The 13,739-nt window shown below is 39.1% G+C and overlaps 1 protein-coding gene across 1 annotated transcript; it reads right to left on the reverse strand.

Annotated features, from left to right (window-relative positions):
- Window positions 1-4,604: 4,604 nt before the first annotated feature.
- Window positions 4,605-7,579, reverse strand: LOC108881720 (uncharacterized). The gene is made up of 7 exons (XM_018673824.2): window positions 7,398-7,579; window positions 6,485-7,070; window positions 6,044-6,353; window positions 5,825-5,930; window positions 5,474-5,712; window positions 5,224-5,382; window positions 4,605-5,134 (listed from the first exon to the last, which is right to left on the reverse strand). Exons 1-7 carry the CDS (start codon window positions 7,464-7,466, stop codon window positions 5,008-5,010), a joined length of 1,596 nt encoding a protein of 531 aa, XP_018529340.1. The 5' UTR covers window positions 7,467-7,579; the 3' UTR covers window positions 4,605-5,007.
- Between the last annotated feature and the right edge of the window lie 6,160 nt (window positions 7,580-13,739).

The raw sequence follows: 13,739 nt of genomic DNA on the forward strand, positions 1-13,739 counted from the left end.
CCAGCAGCCATGCTAGCAGCTTTGTAAGGCTGTATGCATGTACAGCAGTGCTTCTGTGCAACAGCATGCTAACATATGCTAATCAGCACTAAACACAATGTACATCTGGGGCCCATGGGAATGTCACGTGTTTTTGCAGGTATTTGGTCATAAATGACAAATTCAATCTTTTACCTGATGATGGTACTAGATGAAAATTTAAGGCATCTAAATTATTACAATTTATCCTGAGGGAGACATGAATATAAATGTCTGTGATCAGCAATAAAGTGAAAGAAATAGGTCGTGTATTTGTCTTGGCTGCCTCAACTTGAGGTAAAGTGAAAATGTAGAATCCCATCCTTGGATAAGTTGGTTTAAGTGGTGAGACAGCCACTGAATAATGTATTCCTGAAAGTCCGCCTCACACAGAGTTTAATCTCAGCCCTCACCAGCAAAATGCACTTTTCTTACCCACATCGCTGTTCCTTAATGCATCTGACATCTGAAACAGTAATGACTCATTTAACCACCATGGATACCCCATTGCTGGTCTTATTTCTCACGGGGGTCAACACTGATAAAACTTTCATTCCATATGTTAGGTTGTGACAATGAAAATATTGATTTTTGTTTTAATCTGTAGACTCATTGCTCCTGTGGTGCAACCAAAAACCGTAGATCAAAATAAATTCAGCTGGAAGTGAAAAGCAGAGGTGTGCTGCCTCAGGCCTGCTCCAGAGATATGAAAAACCTCTTATACCTAAGTCCTTCAAGTAAAACTGTTTTGATGCTGGCAGTTGTTGCTGTGATGTCTGGTTTGATTTGATTTCCTTTGCAAAGTGCTACAATATGAGTGAAGTGCTTATCAGCAAACAACTTTTACTGTGAGAAAATGAGACTCCAGACATTTTATTTACTCTTTTGGGGGACTGGAGTGTACATATTTATTTATTTTTTAAATATATTTTTCAACCACAGCTTTTTCAAGGTGGTAAATGGTAATATTGGCCACTTCAACTTGGCAAATGTTTACATTTCTGAATAACAAAACTCAACAACTCACTGCATTGTAATGTTGAATTAAAGCAGCAGGAAGAAATAATATTGGCGAGGAACCTGACCGCCAGTGAGCACATTCAATAATTAGAGAATATTAATTACACGGTATTTGCCTTCGCTGAGCTTTGCATGCCATGAATTCATTTGGTTCACACAAAGCCTATACAAGTTTTCTGTGATAAGTATGAGTCTCTGCTCTTTGAACACACTTCAAGCATTGAGTATGATTTCCTTCCTTTGTTGAACTTGACTGAACATTTGTTTGGGGCTACTCAAAACTCAAGCACAAGAGTGAATAATAACCCCGTAGCAATGAAGGTGTTGTGTATTCTGTTGTATGTTGCTTTATGAATCATCCTCAAACAATCTTAAACACTTAATTGTTCATTTAAAATTTTCACACAATGTTGCAATGGATTTAGTGGAGAATTAAAGACCTTTAATGTTTTCTGGAAGAGGTATTTGTGCAACTCTCAACCCTAGATATACATCCTGAATAAGAAGAATAACAAGAAACAAAAACTAGCTGCATTGAGGCTGAAGTCTAATATCTACACTCCCCTGCCCCTGTTGTGTTGGTTTACATCCCGGTTACACCCTTGTTGACAACTAACAGAAGATACTGAAATCTCTGCACTGCTAGTGAGGATTTCACGGATTAATTATCCAGTTTTCCTGAGGAGTTCATTCTTGTAAACAAGTGCAGTGTTCAGGTCATTAGGACAATAAATGATACACACAACTGTTGTGCAATGTGGAAAGACACAGAAGAAGCACAAAAACACCATTTATATCCAAAGAAATGTATTTTTACTACATGAAAATTAGAAAGACTGTTTCCACATCACAATATTGTTTACATGTTTTATGGCTTCACCTTTGGTTATGATTGAATCAGGAAACTAAACATTTTTGCAGCATCTGTGCATGAGGTCTGTAGTTATGTGTTGCATCTGTTGAGAGAGAGTGGACAGTGTTTGGAGCAAGGTCTTCTTGACAAGGAAGACTGAAGCGAGGTGCCCAATTGATAATTCCAATGCTCACTTACCCTGAAAGGTAGCACATGATTACCAACCGGGCAATGTGAGCAACTGCCTCCAAAGTATAGGTATAATATGGACCAGTGAATATAAAGTGAAGTAGTTAGGGCTCTGAGGTGGCCACTGGATTTTTACTCGAGTTTGAGGTCCTGTCTTATCGAGGATCTTTGATGAAAACAGAGACATTGCTTATTTGGTAAATGTCCAATAGATTAATGGCCACAAAGCAGCCAAATGAATGATGGATGTATTTACTTGGGTCATAATGAAACTTTTCTTTTGAGGAAATTTCTCCGTAAATCAACACTTATAATAAATTCAACATAACCAAATGAGATAACAGAACTTTCTCTAAGTTAGCTAGAATTAATACCGAATAACAAAGTTATTTTCAAGACGCTTCGTAACATATATTACAGCCCAAATACTTTACCCTTGCTGTGTGATCAAAATAATTAAAATAATGATTGAGAGGGTTCCTGATTAAACAATGATCATTAGACATCAACCTACAATAATAATATAATTTTTCCTCCTCAACTGCATTCAGATGTGTATTTGAGAAAGGTATGTTTGTTTTCTAAATAAGTAATTTATTTCAAATTATTTTGAATAATGTGATGATGTAGAATGCAAAAATATGACCTAAATAAATCTCTGGAATGTGGGTGTAGCTGTCTGCCGAAGCCAGAGTTTACGCCTTTACATTGTTCTTTCCCCTACACACTACACATCATGTTAATGAGTGAAAATACAATGTGTATTTAACAATATATGACAAGAATAAGGTATATGGGCTGTAATTTAATGTAACATGTGGCTGTTCAAGCTCAAGTTACTTTTCTAGAAACTGAAAGTGTCCTGGTTTGAATGAACACATTCAAAAATTCACTTAGATGTGCTGTAAATAATGAAAAATGATAGTCTACTATTACGCCTATTTTAGCTTACAATATTATAAAATGTCAATATGTTAAAAATGTCACTTCTCTCAGCATTAACCTGCTAGTCTGTAAATGGAAAGATCACTATGATACAGTAATCTCTCCCTGGACCATTTAATCTAAATCCATGTGGACATTTCACCTTAATGACTATCTGTCTCCTCAACCCCTAACTTCAACTCAATCCCCATCACATCCACCCACCATCTCCCTCGTTAAGTGAGTCCTGGTCCTCTGATCCTCTGTCGCACTTATGATTACACAGAGGAAGGGCTCTCAGAGGAGAAGCACACAGGTTTGATTTATGTTCGACCCGAGTTTCTCTTGAGAATGAAACAAAATGAATTATACACAGTAGCCTACAGTAGAGCACACTCAGGGATTGAGTCTTGACAAGGCTTCTGGGAGCAAAAAACAGTCATTGAATCTAAAATTCCAATTATCTTTTGACAGGTAGCTTCAACCAAGCATGTTCCTTTGTCAGCAAAAGGAAATCATTGAAAAACCAAAAATTACACATGTCCACGCTTATTTTCGTCTCCTTGTTGTACAGCAAAGGGTTGATTTAGGGCAAAGTCATTTTTCATCAGGGTGCTGTAATGTTATAGACATTTCAGGGATCCTCTGTGGACGGCTCGTTCAGTACTCTCTAACCTTGACTTTCAGTTTTTTCCCAGTAGCACCATCAAAACTGCAAATAGATGATTGAATGATGAAGATTGTGAAGTAGCTCAACTAATTTGAAACAATAGGAATTACAGACAAAATATATTCACATACTGAGACAGCTAACACTTAAACACTGTGTTGTGATTTAGAGTGCCTAGTTAGTAGGTGAGGATTGCAGTTAACTTATAATTCACATTATAGAGAGATGTCGGAATAGAATACGTTCATATTTGTGTTTCATTTATGTTATGTTATAGTCTATCTAATTGTGTTTTTCTGCTTTAGATGGGCGTGGATATGTCTGAAGACATTGGAGAGGTAATTAAAAAACTTCTGCGTCCAGTCTACTGAAATGTTTACCCTTCATTCAGTGATGATGCTGTCTTGGATAAGGCTATTCTCACTTTACCTTTTCTTCATCCTTTTAGTACAGTACTTGCCGGCTGGTTATGATGACACCTACAGTATTTTCACTCATGAATTCAGCAATACTGGTGAGCTGCTTTTCTCTTTCTACCAGTTTGAATGTTTTCTACAATTCATTTTTTATACAGGATGTGTAACGTTTCAGTGTGTTTGAGTATAAGTGCCCAATAAGACAAATAACAAAGTTACATTACATTACTGATACTGATCTTACATTGAGACATAATGTGTGTCCACAGTGATCTTATTAGTACTAGTAGTATTAGATTGTACTAGTCTCTGGATTCTGATTGGTTGGAAGGTGTCAGTTTTGGGAGCTGTGCTGTATGGTTTAATCTTACACCTGTAATAAACATAGTAAACGGTAGGTAAAGACAGCAGCAGGTTATTTATGTAACTAGCATCAACAACTGAAAATAAGGATAACAATCTCCTCAGTGAGGACCCAACTTTTTAAATGAATAATGTTGATAATAATGATGATAACAGTAATAGGTTTATTCACATAGTCCAATTTTATTTCCATAGTTCTTATCAGCACTCTGTACTTTTCATAAAGAGCAGGTTCAGACAGAGCTCTTTATGATACCCAACAGATCCCACCATGAGCATGCACTTGGCGACAGTGGCAAGGAAAAACTGCCTTTTAACAGGCAGAAACCTTGAGCAGAACCCGGGCTCACAGTGGGCGGCCATCTGCCTGGACCGGTTGGGTTGTGGGGGAAAGAGGGGGAAGAGAGGGAGGGGATGGGGGGTGGTGGTGGTGGTGGAGGAGGAGGGGAGAGGAGGGGGTGGAGAGGCAGCACAATACAAATTCCACACAGTGTTGTAAGGCGATATGATGGTAAATGATTATCATTACCGCAACCATGGTGTCACCTCACCCCCTACTGCCTCATCTTCTTTAAAATTTTCTCCAGTGGCCGTCGGTCCTTCACAGGGACAACCTTATCCCACAGGGCCATAAAGTCTCTCTGGTGGACAAGTCCCTCCAGCATCTTCATTCCATGGAGCCTGGGCAGAAATGCATTTCTCATTTAGCAATAGGAGGATAAGATTCAAACAAACAAAAAGCATTTTTCACAGGAAACTTGGTAACACACCTGACTTCTGGTGCAGCATCCACAGTCATCTTTGTGACAGCGCTAACAAAACGTTCTGCAAAGGTCTTCCCTGCAGTCAACGTCTGATCCACGCCAATGATGGTGGCCAGTTGATGGAGGTGCTGCGCAGTGCTCGCTCTCACTGCAGCACAACGGTGGCTGAGGAGGGACATGGACAGGGAAATGTCAGACAAATGCTGCGGCTGTGTTTTATGCTGACACTGCTTCATTTCTTACTAAATTCTGTTACCTCAATCCTGTGTTGAGTAGAGCGCTCACGACTCTGCTTGGGCTGCAGCCCTCCACCAGGGCGTCTAGGGCGAGGTTTGCCTGCTGGTGAATGAAGGTGCTGGTGGTCTGTGCCAGCTTCAGCAGCAGGGCGCGGCCTGTCCTGTCTGACTCAGGGTCCATGGCCTTTCCGAGGCGAAGGTGGAGCTCTGCGATGCTGTCCATGGCAGCACAGGCTACAGAGGAGCGCAGGTTTTTCACCTAGATAGTAAATAGCAACATCAGTCAGTGTTTCTGTGTATTCAGAATAGATACATGCGCAAACAGGAAATGCGGATAGAAAATGAGAGAAAGAGGAAAATGTCTACAATACCTCTTCTTCAAGGATCAGGCAGATCTCATGCAGTTTGGGCTGCAGTAGCTCTGGGTGATATCTTGCCAGAGCTCGAACTGTTTTAAGCCCCTCCATTTTCTTCTCCCTGTGTTTAGATGACATAAATGATTGAACTGGCTTCATCATTGTGTATGGAACAACAGACTCTTTCCCTGTTGGTTATACTCTCTCTACTTGTCTGTAGTTTGGGTGTCTTACCAGTCTTCTGAGGCAAGCTGCCTGAAACAGAGAGACAGACTCTCTGAAGCTTTGGCCAAAGGCTTGATGTCATCCTTAACCTGTCCACGGTCAGCCTTGGGAGGGCGGAGGTTTGTCCCACGTCTCGGTCCTCTTGTTTTGGCTGGAACAGCTGCTGATGGTGGTACTGGAGCCAAAGTGGTTCTTTTGGGAGGCACTGCAGGCTGATGTGGTGGACGGCGGACAAGCTGGCATTGCTCCAGTGTCTCCACAGTCTTCTTTACTTTGATTGTAGCTGACTGGCGCGGGCATTCATCAGCTACCTTCGTGCCTGTCCAGATTAACAACAAACTCATTGTTTTACTATTTACTCCAATCACATCTCAATCAATCATATCTCAAAGGTTTCCTGGTAAAGTTCCCAGTAAAGGAAGTTATAATCACTTGACAATGTGAATTTACCTGCTCTGGGTGGGAGACAGGATTTCTTCATGGTTGCTGCCATCTTTGGAGGATTTGGGGTGAAGCGCGGTGTAACAGGGCTTCCCAACTTTGAAATGGCCCTCAGCTCACTGGTAGTGTGTGTGTCCACAGTGTTGAGGGAGTCCACGGAGATCACAGAGCCGTCTGGGCTTGGACTTTTGTTTCTGGCTGTTACTTTAGCCAGCTTGCAGGCGAGTATTGCCATGTGACTGCCCAGACGCAGCTTCTGCTCAAAAAAGGGGTCATCCTCGTCCAGCAGTTGGTTGGTGCCGGACTTCCTGCCGGGGTTCTTCTCCTCCAACTTTAAAGGAGGCAGGTTCACAATGGGCCTGATCCTCCGTCCTGGCAGAGAGGATTCAGGCCTGCATCTTGGGGAAGCTGGGGGGTGAGGTGAGGGGAGGTTGTCCTGCTGGATGGAGAGCCCCAGTCTCTCTAGAACAGCGTTCTTGTGGGCTTCCTGTGATGAGCACAGCCTCTCTGCTTGGTGGATCAGCGCTTCCCTCTCGGCTCTCTCAGCCCTTTCTATGTCTGCTATTCTGGACTGACGGCTGTGGCTTTCAGGTGGCTATGTGGAAAAAAAAAAATCCATATTTTTATTTTAATGTCAGTTGAGACATGGTCAAATCAGTTAATTTTATTAGATTATAATGTATTCTATTGCATTAGTACCCCATACTGTACCATAGTAGAAAATGTCACTCTGCTTTGTAATGTAAGGACCAAGTTATTGGTTAAAACTTTATCAAATCTGTATTTGGCATATCAATGTTCATCAATGTACATAAAGTAAAAAAACAAAACAAAACTTCACAGTATGTTTTTAAATTTCCTGATTTCTTATTTAACTGAATACAAAAACCTTGTGGTCATAGGTTGACAGTTAGTTACTTACATCAATGCAATCGCTGAACTGTTTCCTCAGCTGTTGCAGGAAGGTGTTTAAAGTTTTACACGCCGCCATTAGTTATGAGAAAGATACAACTAAATCGTCACTGTGTGAAATCGTACAGAAACTGAGACAAAACTGTGGAGTAATTTCTCTCAACAGGTTCAGAGTTATCTGACTGGATCTGGATCCTTAGTGTTTGTTAAATGACACAGGATTCCAGATGGAATCATGTAACCTTCTGAAAGTGTCACACACTATCATATATGCAAATTAGATGTTCCATTCTTTTTTATTTCTATTTTTCATTTTTTCATTTATATTAATAGAAAAAGAGAAATTCAAGACATTGTTAATGAGCTCCAGAGAGATCTCACCTTCACAGTCATGTCTGTGGGATATATATATATATATATATATACTGTAACAATGTGGTCCCTAAATTTGATTTAAATTACTTTCTTTACTGTTTCAGTATATCAAAGGGTCATTACCAGAAATGCAAGAGCCTCATCTGTTACTGAAATATATACTGTATATTTTACTCATCTCTCTCTCTCTGGTTTTGGGGATGGGAATGCTGCCTCATACAGTTTATGAGTTTTGGCACCTGTAGACATTATGTATAATGGTATTTAACAGTTAATAGGATTGAAAGCATCCTAGTTTAATGTGCCCAGTCTTAATTCATGCCACAGTGGCAGGCACATATGAAGTTAGCATATATAGTTACACAAAATTTGCACTTGCAGGTACATGTTCTTCATGACAATAATTTGTTGATGCAGCATGATGTCATTTTTGTACCTACAACCTATTTGCCTTCATAAAAAAACGTGTGTGTAATATTTTAAATTTCACATTAAATGCTGCATAATGCAGTCCCAGCAGAAAAATGAAACAGTGCAAAAAAAAAAAAAAGTGTTTAAATTCTTGCACACAAGACTATGATTTATTGAAGATGAAATGTTTTGGTTATAGGACTTTGGCATTAAACTCAAAGTGACTTGTCTAATTCTGTGATATAGCTTCAAAATGAAAATAATTTTTTTCCATTTTGATTGCCTAATTTGTAACTTTTTTTTTTCTTGTATTTCTCTATTTTACTGAGCTCTACTCCTGTTAGATCTTTGTCCCATTTTCCAGTCTGGTGTTTATTTCTTTATTCAACTGTCGTTTTGTGCTGAATAACCAGGTACAAACACTTTCAAAAAAAAAAGAAATACTGTCAACTAACTAGAACCAGAGAGATACAGGGCTTTAGGCACAGGCTGCTACAGCGGTTCTCAACCATGTGCTGCTGAGATCCATGGGATTTCAGACAAACCAAAAACCAGCTGATAGGGTGTCTAATGGTTGAGACGAAGTGCTGTCTGAGTCTGGAGTGTCTGTTTCTTTCAATTAAACCAATTAAAGCAGACTGCTCTGGTAGCATGTAGCCATGACATCCCAGGTTCAGCTTGGCCTCAGAGCTGTACTGCATGTCATCACCCACTCATTTTCAACAGGCCTGTTCCTCTTTGCCATCATGATCCAGTAAAGCACAAATACCCCCAAGTTTATCTTTAAATAAGCTGAGGATTTTTCCTTATTCTTTTTTGTCTTTTAATACACCTCAATCCATTAACAGCTATACGTTTCTCCCCATTTAGCTAGACCCACGTAGAGGTAATTATTGATGACAGCTGCACTCAAGATTTATTACAAACTACTGATGCAACCTGACAGTCAGTGTCCTCAATTTATCACTGAAGATACCGTGAAAAAGATTTTGATGTCAAGCTTAACTGAGAGAGACCCTTCCTGTATGGAAACATCACACATACCTTTTATTAAAGCAATGTAATCTAATAACCATAATATGTTGTAGATACAGGGATGGACACAAAAACACAAACAGATATACCATATGGTGTAATTGAATAGAAGATCTCTGCAGTAAACATTAAATGTATAAGATTCAATTATTGTTGACAGTGTGTCAGAGATGTTGTTGGTGTTGTGGTTGCTTAACTTGTACAATGCGTTAGAGATGTATGGAAATTATCGATAATAATTGGCAGTATGCAATGGAAAACAATCCTGTCCATATTTTTCTCATCCAAGCAACTGACAGCTAGCAAGACCAGTGTATTTGTTTTTTTAATCAGTTTTGATCACATGTTCACACTTCCTCATCAGTTCTATGTTTAAAGCTTTATTTACACATATCACTAAAGCAAATAGGCTGCATGCAATAATATTCCAGTGTTATAGTCCATCAACAGCCACAGAGGTGCTGCCTTTGCCCATTTAAGTCATTCAGTAGCTACAATAACTGTTCATTTATTAGTAGCCCTGTATTAAAAAATAGCAAGTGGTGGAAGTATTCACCATGTAGTTATATTTGCCAGATACTGTGGGAGTCAGTTGGAGGGTCTAAAATAATAAGAATACCGGTGAGGCTTAGCTTTTCATTAAATGATATTCAACATTCAGCACTGCTACCCCTCATCTGCATGTTAAGGGAATGATACTGGCCCCTGAAAACTAAAAACTACTGCCTTCAGGGTAGACAAAATATCACAGACATTTCTCTTGTAATCTAATCCAGCTCAAAACCAGAAATTAAAGCTCCAAAATTTCCAAACCACAGAGTTGAAACAGCACTTCTCTGACAGTCCTAATAAATAATTAAATCATACCTCATAAGAAGCTGTTTATTTCAGGGTTATGGTATTGGGTTGCATTATACAGGTGTTGCTGATATTTAATTCATTTCAGGTCATGTTGTTTCCAGCTTTGGCTTTTTATTTCATCACTTCTCTAAATGTCTCTGTGTGGAAATGATTTGTGCCATCCATATATTCTCTCAAACTAATCCCAGTCAATGTGAGTTTATTCTCCACTCCACTTACAATTTAAAGTCACGCAGACACATCATCCAGTTGCAAACACATCTCTGCAAAGTTCCCTCTGTACATGCATAGTGACTCAAAAATTGACAATGTTATACTCCCCAATGATTTAGTGAATAATCATGCTGGCAGTGTGCATGATCTCTCATGTGCAGTGGGGTTCCTCCTCCTGCATCCCACTGTTTATCTTCCACTGAGACAGGCCTGAAAAAATAAGGTATGTAAATTCACAGAGGGGTGAATGGAGAATCATGACACAAAGTAGATTAAAGCAGGACAAGATACTGCCTCAGATGCGTTAAGCTATGAATTGAGAAATACAATCGCTCAGCCTGTAAAGGTCTACATTTTCAAAATCTGAATTTAATCTAAGCTGCCAATAGATATTTTCTGTGAGAAATACTTCTGTGGAATATGAATACTAATACCAACAATATTAACAATAGCACATGAAGGTCAAAAGCTGTAACTGGAGAGAGATGTACTGTTTATGAGCTTAGTTCATCCAACTAAATAAATGAATGAGAAGTCTTTGTATTTCAGTTGCTATTTATGTAAAAGAAAATTTAGTTTTCATGGACAAACAGGCCAAATTTCAATTATCTGTGCTTTTCGATGTCATTTATAGGCCACATTTGAGGTTATACACAATTAATTATCCCATTTTAATGAAAATTCTTTTAAACTGAAGCTCACAAAGATGACCACAAGCAGTGCTGTGAAAGGATAAGGTTGACATTATTTTATATTTTTCTTTATATCATTTTTATCACTTTTTTCTCTCCGTGGACAAAATGTTCAACAGCCTCATTCATAAATACAGTTTTTGTACTCTGTATCTGGATCTAGCTCATTTCTCCTTCAGTGTTCTCAGAAACCTTTTGAAACACATTAATGAGCCAGCCCGTTGTACTGGGTGACATGTTCCTTCATTACCATCCACATAGGAATCATTTTATCATCATTATTTTGAGGCAGTACTGCATAGACTGTCCTGCTGCTGTAAATAGCAACACAGTATTTCTACAGGAATTATGTCCATATTGGACGGTAATGCACCTTTTCATTTAGTGTCATAGTTCAATACTAGAGCAGGAATTAGTGTGTCTTTTAAATAGCAGGGTAGAGAATAAGGGTGTAGGGGTTGTGGTGGTAAATGAGCACGTATCAAGTTCTTGCGTTCACATTTTTATTAACTGTAATGGTTTTTGTCCAAACTTACATTCTTAGGTGTCCACCCCTGACCATTCCTTAACTATAGTTTACACAGTCTTTCCCTAAGTGTAACCATACTGTAGTTGCCATAGAAAGTGAGACTTTTGTCCAATAGTGATGGTGTTACTCACTGGCACAATAAATGTGTATTAATCTGCAGTTGAAAATAGTCCTCAACAAATACACTATTTATTCATGTTTCAGTAAAAAGTTTCCAAAAACTGCAGTACCCAGCTCTTTTTGTAAATGATTTATTCTCTTTTAAAAATTAAATTATGCATATTTGTGACCCTTTTTTAATTTTTTTTTTATTTATTTATTTTTTTACATTTAAGATATTCAGATTTATGACTTCAGTAGAAATCAATGTCCTTGGGCCCACAGACAGTCACAATGAACTAACACATTGTTGATTTTGGTCCTTTTGCCTAAGAAAAGAATAAGAAAACCTTAAACTTAAATCAAATATTCACATTTGTTATGTGGCTGTTGGAATACTATTTCCCCAGCCCTTCATTACCCACCTTTGTTTCTAGACAAGATATTCACAGTAGGAAACCGAGGACAGGATAGTCACGGTCGGGTTTATTTCTGTCCACCAATCAAAGCTGGGCAGCTGGCACCCTGTGGAGGGATGTTGTGTTAGGAGGCTCGTCAGAGGCTGTTAAAGGAGGACTGCCCACTCTCTCTGTCGCATTCATAAAGCCACCAATTAGTGTAAAAGCTCTGCGGATCTTTCCTCTTTCACCTTGTGAATGTGACATTTGGAGCCAGATATAATGTTATTGAAAAGCAGCCAGTATCCTCTGAAATCCATCTGTGGTCTGACAGAGTAAATGAATCTACAGCAGATACTGACTCAGCCCTCTCAGGTACCTCTACCTTCTGCATACTGATTCAAGAGCCGGAGATAACAAACAATAAATTTTGAAAAGATTTGGGTTGAGCAAGAAAACACCTCCTCCGCTGCTTTTAATGGATGATGAAGGAGACACAAAGTTTTAGAGAAACAATAAAGATTGATTTAAAGGAAGAACACACCTTTGGATGTGCACACTCTGTTCTCCATCATCAAATTTATGTCAGTGCATTATGGTATTTTATGATGTGGTGGTGCAGTTTACTCCTACTTTCTCCCAGCCTGCCTTGTCTTCATGCTTTCCAGGTAGTGATTTCCTGTATTTCCCAAAATTGCTTTTGACAACCATCAATGAAGATGTCAACTTGTTGCCTTCAGCAGTGTGTTACAGGTGTTAGCTCAACAGGCGAGGGCAAAAGTGCCCCCCCAGCTCTTACTCATGAATGCGCCATGTTGTCTGTCTGTTGATGCTAGCATCACAGGAGATATTGATTTAAAAAAATTTTTTTTTACCTCTTTATTCTGAGAGACCTGCCATTAACTGTTATTATTTTAGATGGCTGAAATCATTTCTGCCTCCAAAGTTGCTTTGTGGTTGCGATGGAAACATGTCGATACGATGTTGTCCAGTTTGGTCAGTTAATCATGGGAATAAGAAATGTGAGCACAAAAGAGCACATTGTCGGTAGCAGCTTTTTAATAGTGTCCCAGTGAGCAATGTGGATTTAACCTTTTAATTGGTATTTAGAGCCTGTTTCTGGCTTCAGATGCTTGTGCCTGTGCTTTCGACAGTTTTTCCAATAAGAAATGAGGGAACAGTTCCAGGTAATTAGGCAGGAAATTGTATTGTTTCTGTGAGACATGTGACATGCCCAAAACAAGACTTCACTGATTAACAGCTGCTGGACTTATAATTTCTTGGCAGATGTCATCAGCATTCCACTCACAACATTATATTTTGCAGTGGCCAAGACCCAGCTCAAAGGCCATGTGTGTTTCCTGCTTTAGGTAGTTATTCAATTTTCTTGGACCCAAATGACTGAACCATATGTAGTCTCTATGTCCTTAACTGACCACTGTGTGTGTAGTGTGTGCTGTGTGTAAACAGTAAATGACACTGTTAGCAGTAATTATGTGGGAGGTTTCTCAATAGGGTGCTCTAACAGGAGTAACATAGAGATGAGCCTGTGGTCCTTATTGTGAGTATGTGCTGTGAAGCACAGCCAAAGGTAAATGCACAAAACTGGGTAGTTTGTTGTATTACAGGAAATCAATGTTGTGGCTGAAGCTGCCAGCTGATGTTTGGCACTTCAGTCAATTGTAGCTGCAATAATATTGTGTGTGAGCTCTTTGGTCCTAAGGTGATCACTGGGATCA

This window comes from Lates calcarifer, linkage group LG24, assembly GCF_001640805.2.
Source record: "Lates calcarifer isolate ASB-BC8 linkage group LG24, TLL_Latcal_v3, whole genome shotgun sequence".
NCBI classification, from domain to species: Eukaryota; Metazoa; Chordata; class Actinopteri; family Centropomidae; genus Lates; species Lates calcarifer.

Coding starts and splice junctions, on each gene's coding strand:
- LOC108881720 (XM_018673824.2), bottom strand. CDS start 7,466: ATGGCGGCGTGTAAAACTTTAAACACCTTCCTGCAACAGCTGAGGAAA. Junction 7,071..7,397: donor AGTTCAGCGATTGCATTGAT/GTAAGTAACTAA, acceptor TTTTCCACATAG/CCACCTGAAAGCCACAGCCG. Junction 6,354..6,484: donor CTGTCTCCCACCCAGAGCAG/GTAAATTCACAT, acceptor TAATCTGGACAG/GCACGAAGGTAGCTGATGAA.